General features: G+C 38.1%; 1 protein-coding gene across 2 annotated transcripts in view; it reads left to right on the top strand.

The window, feature by feature from the left end:
* The window catches only part of PRKCA (protein kinase C alpha), a gene marked incomplete at both ends in the record, with an annotated part of 139,982 nt that overhangs the window by 52,356 nt on the left and 66,817 nt on the right, over positions 1 to 20,809 (top strand). For both annotated transcript variants that reach the window (XM_080629303.1, XM_080629302.1), the window contains one exon: positions 5,062 to 5,144. In XM_080629303.1, coding sequence (XP_080485429.1) covers positions 5,062 to 5,144 — 83 coding nt within the window. The remainder of the gene's footprint in view (positions 1 to 5,061; positions 5,145 to 20,809) is intronic.

The raw sequence follows: 20,809 nt of genomic DNA, 5'->3' as shown, positions 1-20,809 counted from the left end.
GAGAAATGGAATTCTAACAGAATTCCCTGTGGATTCAGTATGCCGATAGCAGTCAAAGGTAGTGCTCCTTCTGACTTGTGTTTGGTTTAGAATCTATAGCCTTGAAAGGGATTTCCATTATTTCCTTGCAGGTTATAATCCTATTCAGAAAAGGAGAAAGACAAGTTTTACTAAATCCTGTTTCTTAATTGCTACTCTTCTTGCTCTGAAAATATTTCCAGTTCCTGAGTTTAATCTATTCCTAGTAAATTTATTTAAACAGTAATGCTTATTTAAATAACAAATGTAGTTGGTATTTAAGTGATTTGTCTATTTTGAAGTAGTACCCTATTTCCGTTTAATGTAATTGCTGTATTTAATCTTAGAATGAACTAATGCATGCCATGTGCCAAATTCATTCAGTGCTTGGTGTTGTGCAGAAGACACAAGGCAGGCAGTAATATGGGCCCCTTGGGGAAATTCTGTGGCCTCACTGGAAATGCAAAGTATGTGGAACAGCAACATAAAATTACGCAGTGCTCCAAGCTACTGTAGAGGCCCTTGAAGTTCCCCAGTGTACTCTGAGGGTAATGGCAGACAGTGATTTTCATGTGTGTTATACTTACGTTGTAACTCCTTAGTCCAGTTCAGAATCAATTCTTACTCAAAACCCAATGACAAATATTGAGTGTACACAAGAGTTATTTCCCTCTTGTGGCCAACCAGACTGCTTCTACTGCTTCCTTGGGAAGAAACAATACTAGAAACAAATGATGTAGGCAAGGATATGTATAGCTGTTGTTGTTGGGAACTACTAGTATCGTAAACAGTGGAGCCACAGCTTTAAGGTTTGTTTAAATAGGAAGCTAATACCTTTTTATGGTAGTTAAAGTTTTATAAATTCATCATTAAAATTGGGAGAATACCCTTGCCTATTGAAAAACAACTCAAAGATGACTTGGAAAAACCTCACTAATTTCTCTATAGCAAATAACTGGCAGTTCAGTTTGACTCTTAGAAATGAATCCCCTTTGCCCTTTAGGTTTGCGGCTTAATTCATTTTACTTGAATAAATAGGTAGTGTGGTAGCAATATTCATGTCTGTTTGGAAGAGCTCATCTGACCTGCTGTTTCCCTCCCAGCAGTGGGAGTATAAAAATGATATTTAGTTTTTTTAAAGTATCTATTGGACTTTTCTAATAACTCCAAATTATAAAGTCTGTGACTTTTGACTTGATGGCTTTGCCACTGCACTTTGGAATGTTTGTGGTAGTGGAGCTCTTCAGACATATGCCTAAAGGATGTGTGGGTGGGTGACTGGGGCTCCACAATGGCTTTTCTCCTTTATAGATCATCTAATAGAGAAGATTGCTTCTGTTATTTATTATTGTAATATTTCCTTTCTCTCATCAGTCTCGTGTCGTATCTGAAAGCTACAACTAACAGTCTTTTTGAGCAGGTAACTCTCCCCCAACAATATATATCGTGATAACCTTCGCACATCACAATTGAGAAGACAGTTGGAAATTTACAGCAGTACCTCGTAACTCTGACTGATGACAGTATATATATTGTTAACATGTTTTTCTCAGTATTTTGCATGCACAGAGAAGTGTTGGATAGAATGAATTACCCTCCCATTACATATCATAAATCCCAGCTATCATGTAGTGCATCTCCTGCTTGTTCGCTTTGAGAATGCACTGAGTTCTCTATACCACATTCTTCCTTGTTTTCATGTTACCCCTTTAGCATTCTCTGCTCTCTGCAGCATTGCTGGGAGGATGGAGGGCAAGGGATCAGCATGCTGGTGGAGAGCTAGCAGCTACTCTGGTTTTGCAACACAAGGCCTGTTTTGTTCTCTCCCTTCCACCTCATGCCCCCTCCCTGGGCTGCTGAGAGATTATTTGTCTCTAGCAAGCCCAGAGCTGGAAAGGATGGATGTCTGCAACTATATTCTGTATACCACAGATCAAAATCACACTGTCAAAACATGAAAATACCTCAATAATTTTCTTTTTCATCGTACCTGTCAGCCTCAAGATACCACTTGCTCTCGAGCTACTATGTATAATGTGCGCCAGCTCACTTCTACTTCTCTTGTTAAAATGTAAAGCAACAAATTCCCTGGCAGTCTCTGCAAAGCAGAGTAATAACTTTCATTACAAGAAGGTGGTGAACATAATGTGACTTCTTAACAGCTGCAGTAAGTGATGTGAAGCTATTAACATCTTTTCAAAACAAGTAACAAGTGAGGGGTTATTTTTCATCTCTATTCCTGAAAAAAATGGTGTTTTATTTTAAGCAGATAACATTTTATTTGCATTTCTATGGATTAAGAATTTTTTACGTGAATTTTCTAGCTTGGTATTGCCTTGTGAAAGTAAGAAAACTTTAAAACTAATGCTGAAATGCATTCTAATGGCTGAATTTCAAAATGAGAATTTGGGTGTTAAATTTTATGCATGCAAATGATGAGTGCTAACAACAGATTTTAGTTCACCCTTATTCTTTTCCCTGCAGATTTATGCTTCCATGGGAGGTGCTCATTCCATTGTTTATTTTTGTTCAATCTATTTGGGTATTCTCAAAAGGTGAGATAGGTCTGATGCTTTTGAATTGCTCACTAAAGAAACAAGTTCTTTGGAGAGAGTTAACCCATTACAGGTAGAAATAGGAAATAAAGGCAAAAGAATTGAAACTGCCCATGTCGATGTGCACACAACAGTCAGTCTATTGGCTGACTTTTTAGAAGTTCAGTAGTCAGTACTGATAACTGAAACCTTAATGACTTTTTTGTGGTGTAGCTCCAAGTCCCAAAGGACAAATGCTGTCTGGTCTATGTGTTTTGGCAGCTGAACTGGAGTTTCTATTGTAGTGTGATTAGCATTGTTTTCATGGAGCTAAAGTTCATAACCATTGTCTGAGGCGGTACCAAAGAGTGGCGCTGGTTTTCCTACGTATCTATCCTGACACTTAGAATATATCAGATTGAAAACAAGGTTGACATTTTCTCTAGCTAAATGCATTTTTTAACAGGCTGTGTGAGGCTGTCAGCTCAGAGGTGGGATGTGACTATGCTATTTCATAAATACTGCCCAAAATAGATGCCCAAAAATGTGGAGTTCTTGTAACCCAGACTCTTGCTGAATAAAGGCAGAGCTGGAGTAGCCAGTCTAAGATCCTAATTTGAAAGGCAGGCATTGGTAAAGCAGCTCCGTCCTACAACTTCCCAAAAGTGTTTCTAAGATCTTTTGCATACGTTGTCATTTGCAGTCCATGATCACTGCCTACAAAAGTAACGAGTTAACTTTTTTGTTTCCTGAAGGATGTAATGAGGATATTATTTTTTTTGCATGTGATTTATTCAGGCTTTTGTCTTCAAGAGTGGAAGGTTTGGAACCGAAAATACAATTTGGAAGTGAAACGTTTTTCAGCTGCAAGTAGTATTAATAGTAATTGCCACTTAGTGATCTTCCAGTTGGTAGAAACAAACCATGGAAATGATAATTGTAGGATTCATTGGGGTTGAGATTGATGAACAAACTAGACAACCAAGTGGGCAGCATACATTGAGCCAGAGCTCTGGCTCATGTGAAGGCAGCAGAGCTTATCTGGAATCAGTAGAGCAAAGCCCATTTTGTTCCATTTGCCCAAAGAATTAGCATATGCCGTGTCAGAAATAGAACTGTTGGAAACAATTGCTGCTTGGGATGAGGATGAAAAACAGCTGGAGAAAGACACGAGGGTGATTAGACTTCTTTAAAGCCAGACGGCTGACTTAAGGATGTAAATGAGGCCAGTCTGGCATTACGGAGGAGTCATCATTGTGTGCTGCAATGACATGAAGCTGCACTTGATAACATCTTTCTCGGCTCTCTTGATTAGGTGAAAGAAATTTGTATACATATTAAGTGGGAGAAAAGAACTGTTGAAGATGCTCAGGAAATGAGTTGTTTGGAAAAACTGAGATAATTTAATTTGGTTTCCACTGAAGTTGAGGAAATGCAGTGTTTGCAAGTGCCATTCGAATGAAATCTATTTTATTCTTTAGAAGCATCCTTTGAAATAGTGTATTTTTATGTATTGGAAATGCAAAATTTGAAGTCTTTGGGGAATGTATTGTATGTAAAGAAATAGTGAATTACTTTTGAATCATGTCATTCTCATCTCCTGACTCATTGCTTGCTGGTGTGTGTTTGTTTCAAGGTTTGCACAGTCTCAAATCCAAGTTGTTCCATTTTGTTAAAACGTGGAGCAATTCTGGAATAGCTGAACTAGCTTAATATTAAAAATAACCTGCAGTGAGGGTGAAAAGCAAAACCCCCTGCTTCTGGAAGTAAGCACACTCAAGAGCAACCAAATTGTTCTTATGTGGTTTGGGGGGACACGCATGACCTGTGTTGTGTGACAGCCTATAGCCTTGCTCACATGAGATAATGAAATCAAAAGAAGCTTTCCTTATCTCAGAAAGAAAAATTTCTTTCAGATCATAAATGTTAAATGGGAGTCATATTGTAATCGGGAGCTCATTTTCTTTACCCATTATCTCCTGCTATTCTGTGATATGAGAACACTTTGTTCTCTACAAAAGTCTCCAGACTTTGCTTTCTCACAGAAGTAATTAAGTAGTAAAGACATTGGATGTCATAGACCTCTTCACCAAGGCATACTGGTGAACACATCCCATACCCAAGCATGGGTTTCGTTCCTTATTTATGTCTCCTGCTCTTGCCTGCATGCACTTTGGCAGTTCTTGTTACAGATATGGATTTAGACTCAGGAAACATGGCTTTATGGAGTTGTTCATCCCACACTGTATTTTAACACTATGGGCTCTCTTAAATATTCATTGTTGTGTAGAGCCTTTTGATTTTTCTAACGTCCATCTTTAATTATATTGTTTACTTGATGTCTGCCTTTCTTGTGTGTCTTTATTTAATATTAGGCTCTGCTTTCTTTCACTGACTTACAGGTGAAATATTTGACTGCAAGTTTTATTTCCACTGTGGTTGTATTTGTTACAATAGGAAAAAAAATAACATATGCCATTCTAATTGTTGGTTTCCCTTTTCTTACTAGTTTGCTGCTTTGTGGTTCACAAGAGATGCCATGAGTTTGTTACCTTTTCTTGTCCTGGGGCTGACAAGGGACCTGATACTGATGTAAGTACATTAACATTTAATATGTTGGTTTGCACATAGTTTTATGTTGTTTGCACCTAACTGTAAGAATTAATTGTAGGCACTATCAGTAGGCTCTTTATGATAAATATTCACTTCAGAACTTTTAAAAACCACTTGGACTACAAATATCTATCATAAAGAGCTTGTTGATACTCTTTGTATCCATGTTATCTCAAGGTGCATCTTCAGAGTTGACCCTGGTCCTTGCCATTTGCGCACACTGATCTATAGCTCCAATGAGATAACAGTTTGATCGTGATCCAAGTGACTTACCTGAGATAGGTTTTTGAAGCAATTACAGTGATGCTTGAGCTCGTATTCCAGTCAGGATACACTCAGTCTATCTTGCTCTGTCAATACTTCTACATACCCATAGCATTTTTGGTCAACAACGTTTTTACTTTGAGCACATCTGCTTACATGGTGAGACACATGTGCTAGAATTGTGTCACCCTGCTGAAATAATAAACTAATCTTGTTTGTTCACATAAAAATAACATTCATTTGGGGTTTATATATACTTCACTGCTTTACAGTGAAGTAATTTAACATCTGCTTATGGGAACAATGCATTCCAAGAGTTCTTTGTCTGAATGGCTCTGTTTTGTTTCTTACAACATATTCATGCCCTAGATTGTAGGCTATTATCTCCTCTGACGAAATGCACCAGAAGACTTTTCTTGCTAGGTTTTAATGAGCTCCTCATGAATTGTTTTAATATGCCAGCCGTAAGATCAATGAACAATACATGGGCAGAAGCCAAAAGGGGTTTTGGAAAATTTGGGATGTTAAAAAGTCGTCTTGTTTTTACATTTAAATACAGTTGTCATTGCTGATTGACACCTGTAGTGGTGACACACGAATAGGTCTTCTGCACCTATTATGGATGGTTTGACTTTTGAAAGTGTTCTTGATTATTTTTCATTTGAAAAGTGACTTCTTTAGGGTTTTTTCCTAAAATTCATAAATGAGAACGAACATTTATGAATGAGACCATTTAATTTTATCGAGAATCAATTCATGGCTCTCGAATGTGTTGTGTGGCAGGTTGTTAATAGTCCTTAATATTGCTGAATGCATTTCATGATTTATTTTTCGGGGCCTTGGTGAGTAAATAAATCATTCTAATGCCTTCTTTTGGTATTTGGGTTACCAAATGATCATTCTCAATATTTACACAGAGGCAGTATCTCAAAACCACTTTGAGGATTAAAAGCAAGCAGAAAATAAATATGGTTTATTAAAATTTGCTACATTAGTGAGTCCTGTTGCACGAAGAGGATTTTAGAATGTTATACTTTAATTCATTGAAATGTTGGACTGTAATGTCTACCCTTTCACAATTCAGTAACTTATCCCTATTTGAGTTACTGGAAGCTTTGTTCTGAAATGCAGTGTGCTAAAAAAGGTTATCATAATATTTAGCAGATTTTTAAATATAATAAAGTCCTCTTCTAAATTATTTCATGCAGGTGCACAATTAATTTGCATACTCACATTCTCCAGTGCCTTTGCCTGATGTAACCTTTCCATTAATTTTAAGAGTAATACTGTCATTAATAAAATGAAAATTCCCAGAGTAATAATCATAAATTATAATTGTGTGTTATATTTATTGCATGTTATAAAAATTCTAAATTAGCATGCACTGCACGTTTAGCATAAACGAGTCAATCCTTACAAATACACCTTTAGAATAGTTATCACTTAAATTTGTTGTATTTACTAAGGAGAATCCGAAGTCTGGCAGTCAGATAGATGCCATGCAATGGGCGATGGTCAAGGTTAGACTGCAGAACAATAGACAAAGCATTTCCCACTTGGAAGCCAAACTGCCTTTCACAGCTAAGGGAGGCGTTCCTGCAGGCAGCTCTTGCAGGTGAATGTTCCCAGTCCTCCCTGCTGAGGTCGGAGGTATCTGGGACACGATGGCAAGGACTTATTTATAGATGTGTCTTGAGGCGTGATAGTCTGGCACTGACACTGCCTGCCCCGGGGCACGGCAGGTCTCTATGGTGGGGCTATTATTCGGTTGGGAAGGCGAAAAAACCCTTAAAAACCTTAATATTTAGACATTTCATTCTGGTTTCCATGAAAGCTAAAGCTGTGGTTGTGGCTGAAGGGCAAGGTCAAAGTATGTCCTTAAAATAATGCTCTTTCGAAAGAGAGATTTGAGCTACTTCAAATTGTGAACAGAGAGATTTGTATCACTGACTTTCAAAACTCGCTTTCTAGCTGCAGCAATCTCCTGCAGAAAGGGGGGCTCCACTGACAGCTTCAGTAGACTCTAAATATCTTTAACATCTATAACAAAAGTTGGTTTTTAACTTCTAGATATATAACTGCGCAGGAACATACACTAGATATAAATACACTAGATATATAAATTCAGGAAAGAAAAGGGGTTTCAGGCTCTGCTAACCACAGACCTTTTCTTATTCTCTAGGCGTTCCTATATATCAAGTGTTTAATAAACTGACTACTCAGTTGTATAGAAGTCCTGTGGTCTGTATCATGCTAAAAATAGTGGTGTACACGTATTGTCTCCTCGTGTAACATTTTTATTTGCTGCAGTGTTCTATTGCTGTAAAAAGGGAATCTGTTATTTTTATTCCTTCAAAATTAAATGCCTTAATAAATGTGAGTGTAAAAGAGACAAAAGCTTAAAATCACCTTGGTTTTTGCTTTATTCAGATTAGCTGCAATACGAGGTTGAAAGGTCTGTGTTTGTGCCAAAAGGAAAATAATACTTGCAAATAAAGTGGTCGTCCTTGACTAGCACTGAAATGATGGTGTCTGGGGAACAATATCCTGTTTCAGATGAAATACGGATTCACACAACCAGAAAACTTTATGTTTCCTTTATACTTGGCAGGGTGTTATTTTGCTGCTATCTGATGTCTCTCTGTAGTTTGAGTAGAGATTTTTTCATCTTCTCTTCATGGCCAACTCTTTTATGGTGATGCTATTGAGTACAATTTAACAGCTCCTGCTGCTGTTACACTCTTAAGTTGCACAAAGCGTCATCTCTAATTTAGCTGCTTGCTTTTGGGAGATTTCTTGGTGTTCATAAAAAACTGTTTTAAGTCATTGATTAAATACTTTAAAACTTGAGGAAATTACTATAAAAATCTAAGAGCAACCTCAGAAATTGGCTGCTGCTTTGTTAAGATGTGTTCAATGGTAAGGAGTAGCTTGTCAGGTTTCTTTCAGAAAGGATACTTTAAAATTGAGAGTTAATGGACTGTAGTGACCAGGAAGTGTTTCAAACTGCATGTGATTTGTTAAAATGGTCCCAATTCCGTATCACATAGAATTAAAGAAAAAATCACCATTGATTTAAAAAGTGAAAAGAACCTAAATGAGAGGAAGTGACTGTACAGTCCAGGGAGGTTAAATCTGGCCTTGCTGCTCAAAATTGCAGTGAGTTCTTAGTATTTAAGCACCTAGAAGAGAATCAATTGAGAAGATACAGATGTATCTTATGTATACGTATTATAGAATCATAGAATCATTGAGATTAGGAAGAACCTTAAGATCAAGTTCAACTGTGAACCACCAAGGGGGGGGGGATATTATTGCTAAACTGAATTTTGGATAACAGGCAGTCTCGTCCTAGAAGTATCTTCTTTTTCATTAAAATAAAACCCTTCTCACTTCCTCACAGAAGATACACAACGGCAGGAAGATCTGGCAAGATACAGTTTACTGCTTGCCAGATTAGCAATAAATGCTTGCTTGAATTCATACAAGCTGTATGGGTTCCTTGAAGCGATCCTTAAACAGCTCTGATGCAATAAATGCATTCGTTTTTCATTGTCTACCCTAAACAAAGAAAATATAGAGCCCCCTCAATTTAAAAATGGAGATACCAACTCAATGTGTTTGTGTGTCTGTTTTCTAATTAGATCATTAATCACACTGGCTGTGTTTACAATGGGCATTATTAGATGGGGACGATAGATAATATTCTTAATATAAAACCATCACAATGCAAGCATACTTTTGTCAAAATACTCTATTCCTTACTATATTACAACTCCCTCTTCCCAAAAGCCTAGTCCTAGGTTCCCAAAATGAACAAGATCACAGTCGATGCAGTACTTTAAAACATGTATTTCAGAACAGCAAGGATATTTTTATTACCCAGACTTTTGTATCTCTGCAGAGTGTCCAGAGTAGTTTATGGAGAAATAAAGGTTTCATGCTTATGGTTTTGACCTCAAAGCCCTAAAAATTAACTACAGGGGGAAAAAAATAGCTTTTACAACTTTTATAATTTCTTTAAATAGTTCTTAAATGGTGCTGTGCACAGCTGTAATGGCTCGGTAGGCAATGTGGGCAGTTGAGTATATTGACAGTGAAATTTCACTTTGAACAGAATCAGTCCTGAGGTAAGGCTCTTTCTAATGGAAGAGAGAGAATTACAGAAGGAAATCTGCCACAAAGGGCTCTGTATATATTGAGTAGATATTCTGCTCGTATTCAGCTGGCATCTGAAGAAGGTTCATGTGTCTGGTAGGGAGGACGTGCCTCAGTTTCCCCCCTCAATTGCTCTTAAACTGCAGCAGCATCTTCTGGCCCTTGACATTCCTCTCCTGTTACCGGATACTTCAGAATCCAAGTGCTATTTTCCCCACCCATCTCAAACCATAAAATCCAGCCATATGTCACCCTCTCCACCTTATGTTCATCACCCGTTGGCAGGCACTGCCCGTGTCACAGCTTTGCTGCTCACCTGCCTGTGGGAGTTTTACCACCACTTGGTACCCAGGCACAGCTTATGCACTGATCAACTGTTCAGTGCCCTCCAGAGACAGGTTTTAATTGCTCTTAGCTGGCTGTACAGAGGTGTTCATTGCACTGCTCAGCTGAATGCCTTCGCTTAAGTAGTTGGAAGCAGCGTCTGCTTGAAGGCTGTTCATGTACTGGAACTTGTTTTATCATTTACTGAGATGTACCTTCTATTTCCTAAATTAAAGCTCAGGCTACTTCTGTGGCAACTAAAACAGCTTTTGAGCCGGAGCGAATGATACTCAAGAAGCAGAATTAAATTGCAAAGGAGCAGGCTCACAAACTTTTATCACCATTTATAATTCCTACTCCTTCCCTCTGCCTACGGCGCAATCCCGGCATTGACTCTCGTAGTTTGTCCATCTGCAGAAGATACATGGAATAATTTTACTGCAGTATTGCCAAGAGCTGTGTGAATCCTCTCTTATACACCCCCCCTTGTAGGAAATATGTGACGGGTGACTGCCTACACACAGCGTGTGACTCCAGTGGCACATCTACGGAGGTCTTCCATTGCAGCCCTTTCATCTTCCAGCTCATGGAGCTTGGACCTGAGACACACAGGGCATGTAGTTTAACTAGTTTTTATTCTTGTCTGTGAGCTTTGAAAGTCCATAGCTTTTCAAAGCTTTTTATTTATAAAGAATAGCGTTATTTTCCCAATCCGGAACAATGCAGAATAACTGCGTCATAAAAACTAGAATTTATATTTTCAGTTTCTATGCTTTTGCTGTGCAATATACAGTATAACACATATAGCCTTGTAAGAGCTAATAGCTAAACAGAGGCAGTACTGCTGAGAGAGTTAGGAAATATATATAAATGATGGCTCTAAAAATATCAGTGATTTTCATACGTTAGCATTGGAGAACAATTAGGCAGTGATATTATAAAGGCAAAGTTATTCCCTATAGTAGAAAGCAATCTTGTTGGTAGGGTTGCATTTTAGTGGCTGTAACTACAACTGATGAAGCAATCTGCTGGGTGCTGGTTTCACAATCAAAACTTTCTGTAATTCCCCAAATGGAAGTTGACGTTATTCCTTATCTTCCAATTGTTAGCTCTGCACTTTGAGTTGAATTTGATTATTTCCCTGTCATCTTATATTTACTCTTTATAAATATGATGACATGATATTGGGGTCTAAGGGGGAAGAGTGCTTAAGACTTTCTTTGTGCATGAGATGTCACGTGTCAAATGTACCATGGGCATTTCTAGCAGGTACCATCCCCACAATCATGTGGGGGTTCTTTAAGAAAAAGCCTAATTGTGGCACACTGAACTTAGTAGCCCAAGGGAACATACACAGACCACTGAGAAAACCTTGCAGAATGCCACATGCTCTTAGCACGGGCTGGTTTTTGAGGTGGCAGCTCTTACACCAAAATTAGATGAAATCTCAATTTGGAATAAAACGAGTGGGCTGCTTTTGAAAAGCACTGTAGATCCCATATGCCACAAATAATTCTCGCATGTGTCACCAGAGAGCATACCCATCTTTGTAAGTTATTGGTAGCTATTTCCTTGGGGTGCTGGCAGAACGGTGCTGATTGGGGCCAACTGAAACTGCTACGGCCTCAGTTTCTTAATATAAAACAACCAACTCCGGGAAACCACCCATGGCGCTGGGGGGAAAAGAACAACTTGTGCTTTGCAGGAGAGAACAAGTTTCTTTTATCAAGGTGTTTTGACCCTGGAAAAGGGAGATGACAGAGAGAGGAAGAGCAGGGAGGGGAGGTTTGAGACGCATCGTGTCTGGCAGGAGAGCAGCCGTCATCCTTTTCCATTTGTGTTCCATTTATCTGGTCCTGGTAAAGCATCTGGGTAGCTTTAATTAAACAGGAACAGTTTGGTTTCATTCTTGGACATGCTTTTGTTATCTTGTTTGTTTCCTCTTAATACTTGCTGTTGTTGGGGTGATGCTCTTAAGGGATCCAAATAGTTCATAGACATTGCTTCAGCTTTTGGAAAAGATTGGATTTATCATGAAACATCCAGTGATCTCAGGGCACGCTTATTAGATGATATTATTGTCACCAAATATGTTCTCATTTTTACATTAGGATTTTTTATAACAACCTGATGAAACTGGATGCACACAGATCTTAAACCTGCCCTGAAAAAATAAATCATGATGCTTCTGTGGCAGTAACATCACAGCAATCGGGATTCCTTTTGTAATTTGATTTCCATTATTCCTTTGCAAATAAATAAGCCGTAGCGTGGCCCATGTAATTAATGAAACTTAATCCTTAAAGTACCAGTGATCGTAGGCAGAGCTCATAAACTGTAAGCAAGAGCATGTAATAAATTCCATTAATGAGAACTTAATAGAGAGAAGAGTCACTGATTGATTTATCCTTTCTTCTTTCTGTCCCCCCGAGAAGGTACCTGCTGAACTAAGGTATGAAAGAAATGTCTCTGTGTTGGGAAAACCATTGTGATCCGTAACAAAGCTCCCTTCAGGTCTGTTTCTATGGCAACAGGAGCATCAGACCAGCAAAGAATGGACCAGAAAGGAGATAAAACCCTCTATAAAAATAGTTATAAAATGCGTATAAAATGCATATAGCCCCAAACTCGGAGTTTTTTGAAACCTACTTATTATAGTAGCTATTTAGGTTAGACCCTATTGCACTGGACAAGTAGTAGAGTAATAGCAAATTGTTAACTTCACAGACATTAAATCTAAACTTATCAGAAGCAGTATAATTTATAAAGTGATTTTTGTGTAAGCCCTCTTTAAAAAGCATCTTTTGAATCTGAGGGTTTTAATTCTCTTTAATGAACGTTATCATGAGGTGGGAAATGATTGGTCTTTGGTCTGCAAACTGGGATTATCCCAAATTACAGTTTTCTTCCCGAGAAAATTCTTTGCATTTTGTTAAAGACAATTTGAGCCCTATAAACCTACATGCAACAGGAAGAAGACCTGGCTATCTCTTCTTACAAATAGCTTTATGAAATCCTTCCTTAGTCAAAATCCACTTTTATTTCCCAAGGTCTGTATTAGTACCTACAGATTGACCCACTTACAAGTAGATGAGCCATGTTGTATTGAATCTGAAACCTAAAATCCTATTCCTCAATACACATGAATAACTTTTTTTTTTTTTTTTTTTTACAATATTAAAAAGCTTTTTATTTTATTTAATTAAATAAGAATTTTAATAACCAGGGCCTTTATTAGTTGTTATCAAGTTGGTTATTGATTTTGTCATGTTGATCTTGTTCTGTTTGTTCTATCTGTTTGATTCTAAATCTTAATGAAGTCAGTACTCTGGATTAATAGTGGCAATTAGAATAAGGGAATTGAACATTCTCTGTTGATAGCTCCCAAATGATTCTAGGCTCTAAAGGGTGCAAGAAGAAGGAACATGCTTTTGGAGAAGCAGAAGCAAAGAGAGAGAAGGATATTGAAAAACCCAACAGTAGAAATGAAAGCAGGCCTGTAACTTTTATGGGAAATGTATAATCCCTCAGAGTTTTGTTTAACATCTGTTACTTGTAGCTTCATGTGCCAAGAGTGTGATTGGACCATTCATGAGAAGAGAAAGCACTGTGCAATCAACAGACTTTGTTCAGTATTCCTGCAGAAAGGGGGGTGCAATAAACAATATGAAAGACTTCAATCAAACACAAATGGGTTTATATTTAATGTGCTTAATTTAGAAGCAGGCTACACAGAGGTAGAATTAAGAGAAATACACATCCTTTTTTATCATTATTATTATTATTATTTGCTTGAAGCACATTGTATAATGGGAGGAGTAGAAAATGTTCTACCCTACCATTGTAGCCTAATCCTTTGCTCCTCTATGTGGAGGTGCAGCTGTTTACTGATCTTGTAAGCTCAAATCAAATCAAAGTGTTTCCTAGTGCTTTATATTTGGTAACAATAAAGCCCTTGGGTCAAATGAGGAGACTGCTGCTGCGCCACAACATGCACCTGAACTACTCCAGGCACCTTGGTGAGGAGATACGGTGTATATCTAGATTAAATCACTGACATAATAGTCCAGAAATGGCTATTATAATAAAAGTTTATTTTCAAGTAATTCTAAAATAAATGATGAAAAAAGTGCCATTATGGGGTTTTCTCCCGTTAGCTGTCACCGCACTGCATTCTGTTTTTTTAATCTATCTGCTCCTGTCGCTGCAGTCCAGTCTCTCAGGTTCATTACTGCTTGTTTTGCCAATACTGTTGGGAATCACTCCAAGAATTTGGGTTGTTAGTCACTGCAATAAAAGACCAATGCATCTTAATCAATACAGACTTCCAAAAATTAAACATTTCCTGAAGTTGTGGTTCAAAATGATCACATTTAAAAATCAAGGTCCTCCTTAATAAGTAGAAGATGTTTGTCTTCTGAGAACACATTGTTGGATATGTGTTTAACAGGAGATTTTTAGGTTTTAATTTTAATTAAGGCCTTTGGCAAGATTTGCCCTTCTCTAAAGAGGATATTAAATTCCTCATCCATGGACACATGTCTGACATGTAGACACAGATAGTGTTCATTCTACATGTTCATTACTGCCTGTGTTCACCAGCAGAGTCAACTGGAGCTGCAAGTAGGCACTTGATGCCTTGAAAATTAGGCTAATAAATCATGACACCTAACCTGGGAGCGTGTGAGTGTGTTAAAATAATCTGTTTAAAATAATCAGATACATGCTGTTTGCAGTGGCCTTTTTTAGGCAGTTGTGTGGCTCTTTGTGCATAAATGTTATCACCATATATCATAAAGTATTTGTGGTACTTGCATGTTTAAAAAGCATCACAGTGATATCCGGATGGAAAGAAAACCCTCAGGCCTGCAGGTAGTACTGGCTCAGCATACTGGGTTTAAGAAACCACTTATTTTTCAAGGAAGAACTCTCTACATAAGCGAGAGCTTAAATGAATTGAATGGGCAAACAGTTGAGTTCTGTAAAATGTGCTGAATGCAAAATGCTGCTTTGGAAATTGTGATGGTGAAGACAAATTCAGGAAAAGGTCTCAGAAACAGTGGGTTTCTGGGCATTTCTAACTTTAGCACAGAATCTGCATTCAAGTCAGTGGGAGTCTTTTCAGTGCTTAATGAACTGTGCTTGATTTACGAACTTGGTATTTAAACTGTTTCTTTAACAGAAAAATAAAGACTGTGTAAGATTACAACTATAATAAAAGCTAAAGCGACACAAAGTGTACTGCCTTGCCCCTGCTCCCTTCAGAGAGCCGCGGCAAATGTTGATTATATGGAGGGGTTCAGCGCATCTACAAACTCCCAGGCAGAAATACCTTTGGCTTTAGTGATGGTGGAATAAACACACTCTGCTGCCATTATAATGATGTTGAATGATGCCCATAAAATCAGATAAAAAATGCAGAATCTGTTTAGTAGAGAATGGAATAAGGAATGATGCCATAGGTATTATATGGTGTACTCCTGCAGTCCTCCTGTTCTAGGAGACTCAAATGTCAGGAGGCATTTCTTCTGCAGGTGGATGTCTCTCTCTCCGTGTGCAGGGTCACGATGATGGGCTGTGCAGCTTCTGCAGAGTTTGTGGAAGTAAATGTGCCCATAAACACCATGTATTTTGCCTGAAATAGCGTTTACACTGTCACCTCCATCTTTTTTTGTAAGCCTTGCAGCTTTTCTATGCATTTTATTCATTGTGATAAAAAGAGGTGAGCTATAAATAAGGCCACGGAGAGGAAAACTGTTGGTTCCAAAATCTTGCTAGAATAATAATGTAGAAAAATAGACCAGGAAAAGCATTCTTCTGCAATAGCCCCAGCCTTGTGCAAAATCATCCAAGTACGGCCAGTCTGTTAAGGCTATTCTGCCTTAAAAGATAACAACTTAAAAGTGAAGTCTGTCAGTAAAGGAAGAAAACTAATAGGTAGTAATCAAAAAACAAAGAAAAAAATGGAATTCAGTCCTTGCTAATGATATTCCATAACTAGATCTGCTTAATGGATGGGTAGAATAATCTATTTAATTGTAACTATAGTTTATGGTAGAGCACTATGCCTTATTGTATTACGTCTCTATAATGAAAGAACTAGCATTACTTTTGTAATAAATATGGTTTTCTCAAAATGCTCTCTTTTCTTAATTTACTAGACATTTATATATTGCCTTCTGTAGTTTTTTCTTACTGTTTCTGATGGGATTTTCCATTTTCTTTCTGTTGATCCTTTGATGGAAAGCAATACTGCATCAATGTCCTCAGTTATGCAGCAAGCTTTTTGGCCTTAAGTGTTTTCAAGTATATGCTGCTATTCAATGATTTATCCTTGACTGGCATGCCTTATGTGGAGATGTTCTTTATCTGCAGCCTAATTAAATGAAATCATATACCATCTGTGTCTAGTTCAATTAAAATGAATTGGGCAGATTGACCTCCTTAATACTCTTCAAAGCATGTTATTAGTCTGTACAGTCCCTTTAAGACAACTTATTTCTTGAGACATTTGCTGCCTGCTTGACAAAAGTTAGGAAAAGATGCCAATCTGCTTTACTAAAATCAGATGAAAATGTGTCTCTTTCCACTTACAACAGAAACTTAAAAGTCAAGAGTAAACCCCTGGGAAGTTTGTCGTGGTTTTCAACTCAGATCCCATCCTCAGGTGTCATTATTGGAGCTGGAATTTTTGGCATGGTTTGCACTAAGTTCCTGATCATCTTCTCTGCTGCTGATGTTTTCCTGATGCTCAGGAGGTTTTCTGCAGAGCTCTTTGGGGAAGTGAGGGTCTCTTGTACCAGGTGTGAAAGGACCAGTTGTCTACAGACAATAAGCAGGGGTGCTCTTAGTATAGATACAGTATTTTACTTAGCTAACAGAACCAGCTGCATTGGTTCATGTGTGATGACTTGGCAGATGTTCCATGCTTAATTCTTACAATGAGGAGACATGAAAAATCTTTCAGCGTTTTTGCATTTCCTATGTAACTTTTCTAATGATAATTAATAGCATTGAATTATTCCATTAAATCTGTGCTTCAGGTGATATCTGAAGTTTCAGCCCTATTTAAGAGGTTTTTGGGCATCTATTCTTGAATAGATAGCAAGAGATACAATCAGTAAAGAATATGAACTGCTGATAGGTTTGTAAGTTATGACCTTACAAGTCATATGACAATGGCAGTCAGATGCAATAGTTGCTTTCTCTATAATAAGGTAAACTATGATTTTTGATTCTGCTATTATTAAAGGGTAACTAAACTACCACTTGCCTGGTAGTGGTATATTTCTTAAGTTCAGTGTTTGTTTGCTATCTTTAATTAATTAATTAATCACATTTTTGACACAAAAAATTTAGCCTTCTATTCCTTTATCGAGCCCTGAGTCTCCTCTCATATTGGACAGCTGATCAGAAACTCATTTTTAATACAAAGCCACTGTTTTTCCCTTCTCTATGCGTGCAGATGGTGTTTCATTTCTTGCTGGAAGTAGTCTCTGCAGAAGATGCTGCCAGAGTGTCTTCATTAACTGGCTGGCAGAAGTGTTGAGCAGTTGCCCACCTTTCCTTGAGATGATAAAATCATTTTGTCTTGCCATCCTTTAAGATTTTCTTTGTGGCCGTTAGATTTCATTTGGAGCTGCCCTTGAAAGAGTGAGAACTGGTGAACTCAGCAGCGTGCTACAGGTCTTATCAATGAGAATGGATTCTTAGATTTTGCTGGAGAGTGAGGTAAAAGTGGAAAAGGCAATGAAATACAGAACCAGTTTTTACTCTACAGATTAATCTGTTGTAAATAACTGTCCAGCAGACTTAAAACACTCTGTCTCAAGCAAACAGTTCATTAACAGCATGTTTGAAGCTAAAGTGCTTCGTAACTGTGCTTCTTTAATTGTGTTGGGTTTTCATTTGGGATATTTCACTGCCCTGACCTTGCATAAGCCTGCTGCATCCAGAATATCCTCTGTGCATGCATCTTGAGATGCTGTGACTCTGCAATAGGATTCCACGATTTTCCTTAAAACTTATTTAATGACATTTTAAAAGAAATCTTACTATTTTGCAGAAAAGAAAAATGACTTTTTGTCTTCTCTGTTGTTCTGTGTCACAAGCAAACTGATCTTGCTGGCTGTTTGTGTCATTCAGGGAAGGCTGCCGGGGTTACTGTTAGCGCTTGGACTTGAAGTTCGAGATTTAGCCACAAAATTCGTCATCCTGCACTAAAGAGGGAAATCTAATTTCATTGTCAATATGTAAGATGAAAATTTACTAAAGCTGGATGTTACTGGGAGTAAATTGCGTTTGAATTCATTAAGAACCTAGAAACAATCATCGAGTCAGTAATGAAACAGTAGCAAATGCGAAAGCAGGCTTTTAATATTAGCACAGATTCTGCTGAGCTTGCTGCACGCTTCTTACTGCCACCAGATCCTTTCCCAGTTTTTAGGTTGATTTCATAAGGAAATTGTATATTGCTTGTCAGGACACTTTGTCCATCCCACCACACTTTGGAATCTTTGTGACTTAACGCACGTTCCATGGGTTAATTCATCTGATGGCTTCTTCCTCCTGATGGTTTCCCCACCAGTTAGGAATTCAGTTGTCTGATTTTGTGCTGAGGCATCCCTGATGCTCTTCACCGTGTGCCTGCTCTGCTGCAGCGCAGCGAGGAGTGGGTGTCAGCCTGACACTCTGTGTTCTTACAGCACCTCTCACAAGCCTTCAGGCACTCCACAACCATCTCGGTGTCTCTGCAGGGTAAGGGCATCTTAACTCAGGGATCTTACAGATTGATAATTAGCTGCAGGGAAGATGAGTGCTGCCTGGATCATGGGGTGAACTGGACAGAATTCCCGTTCTCCTGACCTTACATACATCCCACACCCCCCATGTTGCAGAGCGTGCATGTCTGTGGCTCTCTGCCTTCCCAAAGCACTGTGAAAATACATGGTACGTGCTTCTCATCTTCAGGAAATGTTTATGGGGATGGCATTTTTCCTTTTAGAGGGGAGGGAATTGGAGATGGAGAGTTTTGTAATCAAGAAACTGAATCCCTCCTTTAACAAGAGCTCCATTTGGGTTATTACAGTGCGATATTTCAGGCATTTATTTTAAGGCCGTGTGAGAAGATTGCATCTTCGACAGATATTGAATATTTAAAACCACTGTTCTAAGATGTTCTGAATTCTCAAGGGACAGATTAATAACTTCAAGCTAAAATATTTCAAAATAAGAAAGTTATATCCCAATGAGGTTTTTTTGCCTACTTAAAATAACCCAGCTGTGAAACTGGAAGTATGTGGTACTAAGTGTTCTTTGTTCAGAGTTTAAAAATACTTCAAAACCCCAGAGATCGGGAAGCAGATGTCTGTGCTTCAGGATTCATGAGGCCCCAACAATGGGAATATCTCATTGTCAGCATACTGATTTCATGTTTGTGTGGCACCCATTTGTTCAAGGAGAAGTTTCTTTTTCCCACTGGTTAAAGCACAGTTTTTAGAGATTGGGAGGTTGGTGGTGGGGGTGTTTTCTACCTTGTTCTTTGTGCTTGGCACAATCACTGCTCCGTTCTTAGATTTATAACAGGCATCTCAGTCTTTGTACGTTAAGGTTGTTTCCAAACATTAAAACCAGTGGAAATCGTTTTGAGATATGCCTGGAGTCACACAAGATCCATGGAACGTTCACTTGCAGGCTCATCATTGTGTCAGGCTCTGCTGCTGGCTCAGTGTGCACTAGAAATGGTAGTTGCCTGATCTAATGTTGGTCTTTGCACACAGGAGCCTGATCCAAGCCCAGTGCATTCCTTGGATGTATTGCATATCCACCGTCACACAGTATAAGGAGCTCAAGAAATGGCTCTTCCCAAGCCATTCTTCAGAGTGTTCCATTAATATGACATCTCCAGGTTTTGTGCTTTAATTTTACTGCCTCTGATTTCTGTTCTTTATTCCTTTGTCACCTATTTTCTCTAACAGTTCTAATGCATCCAGTGACTCCATACAGATACCCCCTTTTTGAAGGAAGAGTTAGGTTTTTAATTGGATACTGCAGTTTTAACCTGCAGGGGATTGATTGATTGATTTATTACAAAATAATTTATAATTTATATTATAAATAATTACAGAATTCTTTCAGAATAATTTATTTATTACAAAAATAAATTACCATTTTACTGGATTAACTTCTTATTCTAAGCTCTTAACTTCATGATGCTGTGGGCATGATAACGGAACCGGTAATATCTGAACACAAACACATGTTTAATTAAGGAGAGGTATAGAAAGCTTTAGGGTAAAGATTTAACATTTAACGTTTCTTGTTCATTAACACCAGCATAATTAATACTTTCCTGTAGTGTTTTTCATCCATGGCTTTTGTTATTGTTCATTTTTTAACATGCAGTTTGTGTAAAGAGAGTTATAATTGTATACATTATCCTCTGGAGAGGAGGGTTTTAAACATGTAATCTTAAGAGACATCCAGTATTAATATTTCAGGCATTACTTCAGTCTGTGCATCCAACATTTCTTTATTTAACAGAGAAGGCTTTGGTTTACAAAGTACCTGATTTGCAGTGTCTTTGCTTAGACAGACGGGAGAATGTTATGCTGTTGTTTTTAATACTTACTTAGTACAGTCTTGGAGCAGGCTGAAAATAAACTATTATTTGTATTAAATTAATGATATGTAAATTTTTTCAGGGAAGACTTGAGTGAATCTCAAAGAAAAGCAAGTAGCTGGGCATAAAGCAGTCTTCCTCATCTTCTGGTTCAGATCTCTTCTGCATGTTGGATGATGGCACTGGTGGAGACCCCAGGGCAAAGCTGGTGTCTCCTTCACTGAGGTCTGGTGGCTGGCTGGGTCACTGATGGATGGGTGCAAGTAGGGCATAGATG

The sequence above is a fragment of the Psittacula echo genome (assembly GCF_963264785.1).
Source record: "Psittacula echo genome assembly, chromosome: 14".
NCBI classification, from domain to species: domain Eukaryota; kingdom Metazoa; phylum Chordata; class Aves; order Psittaciformes; family Psittacidae; genus Psittacula; species Psittacula echo.
Note: the sequence above shows the minus strand (reverse complement) of the source record. Positions and strands in the feature narration are given on the sequence as shown.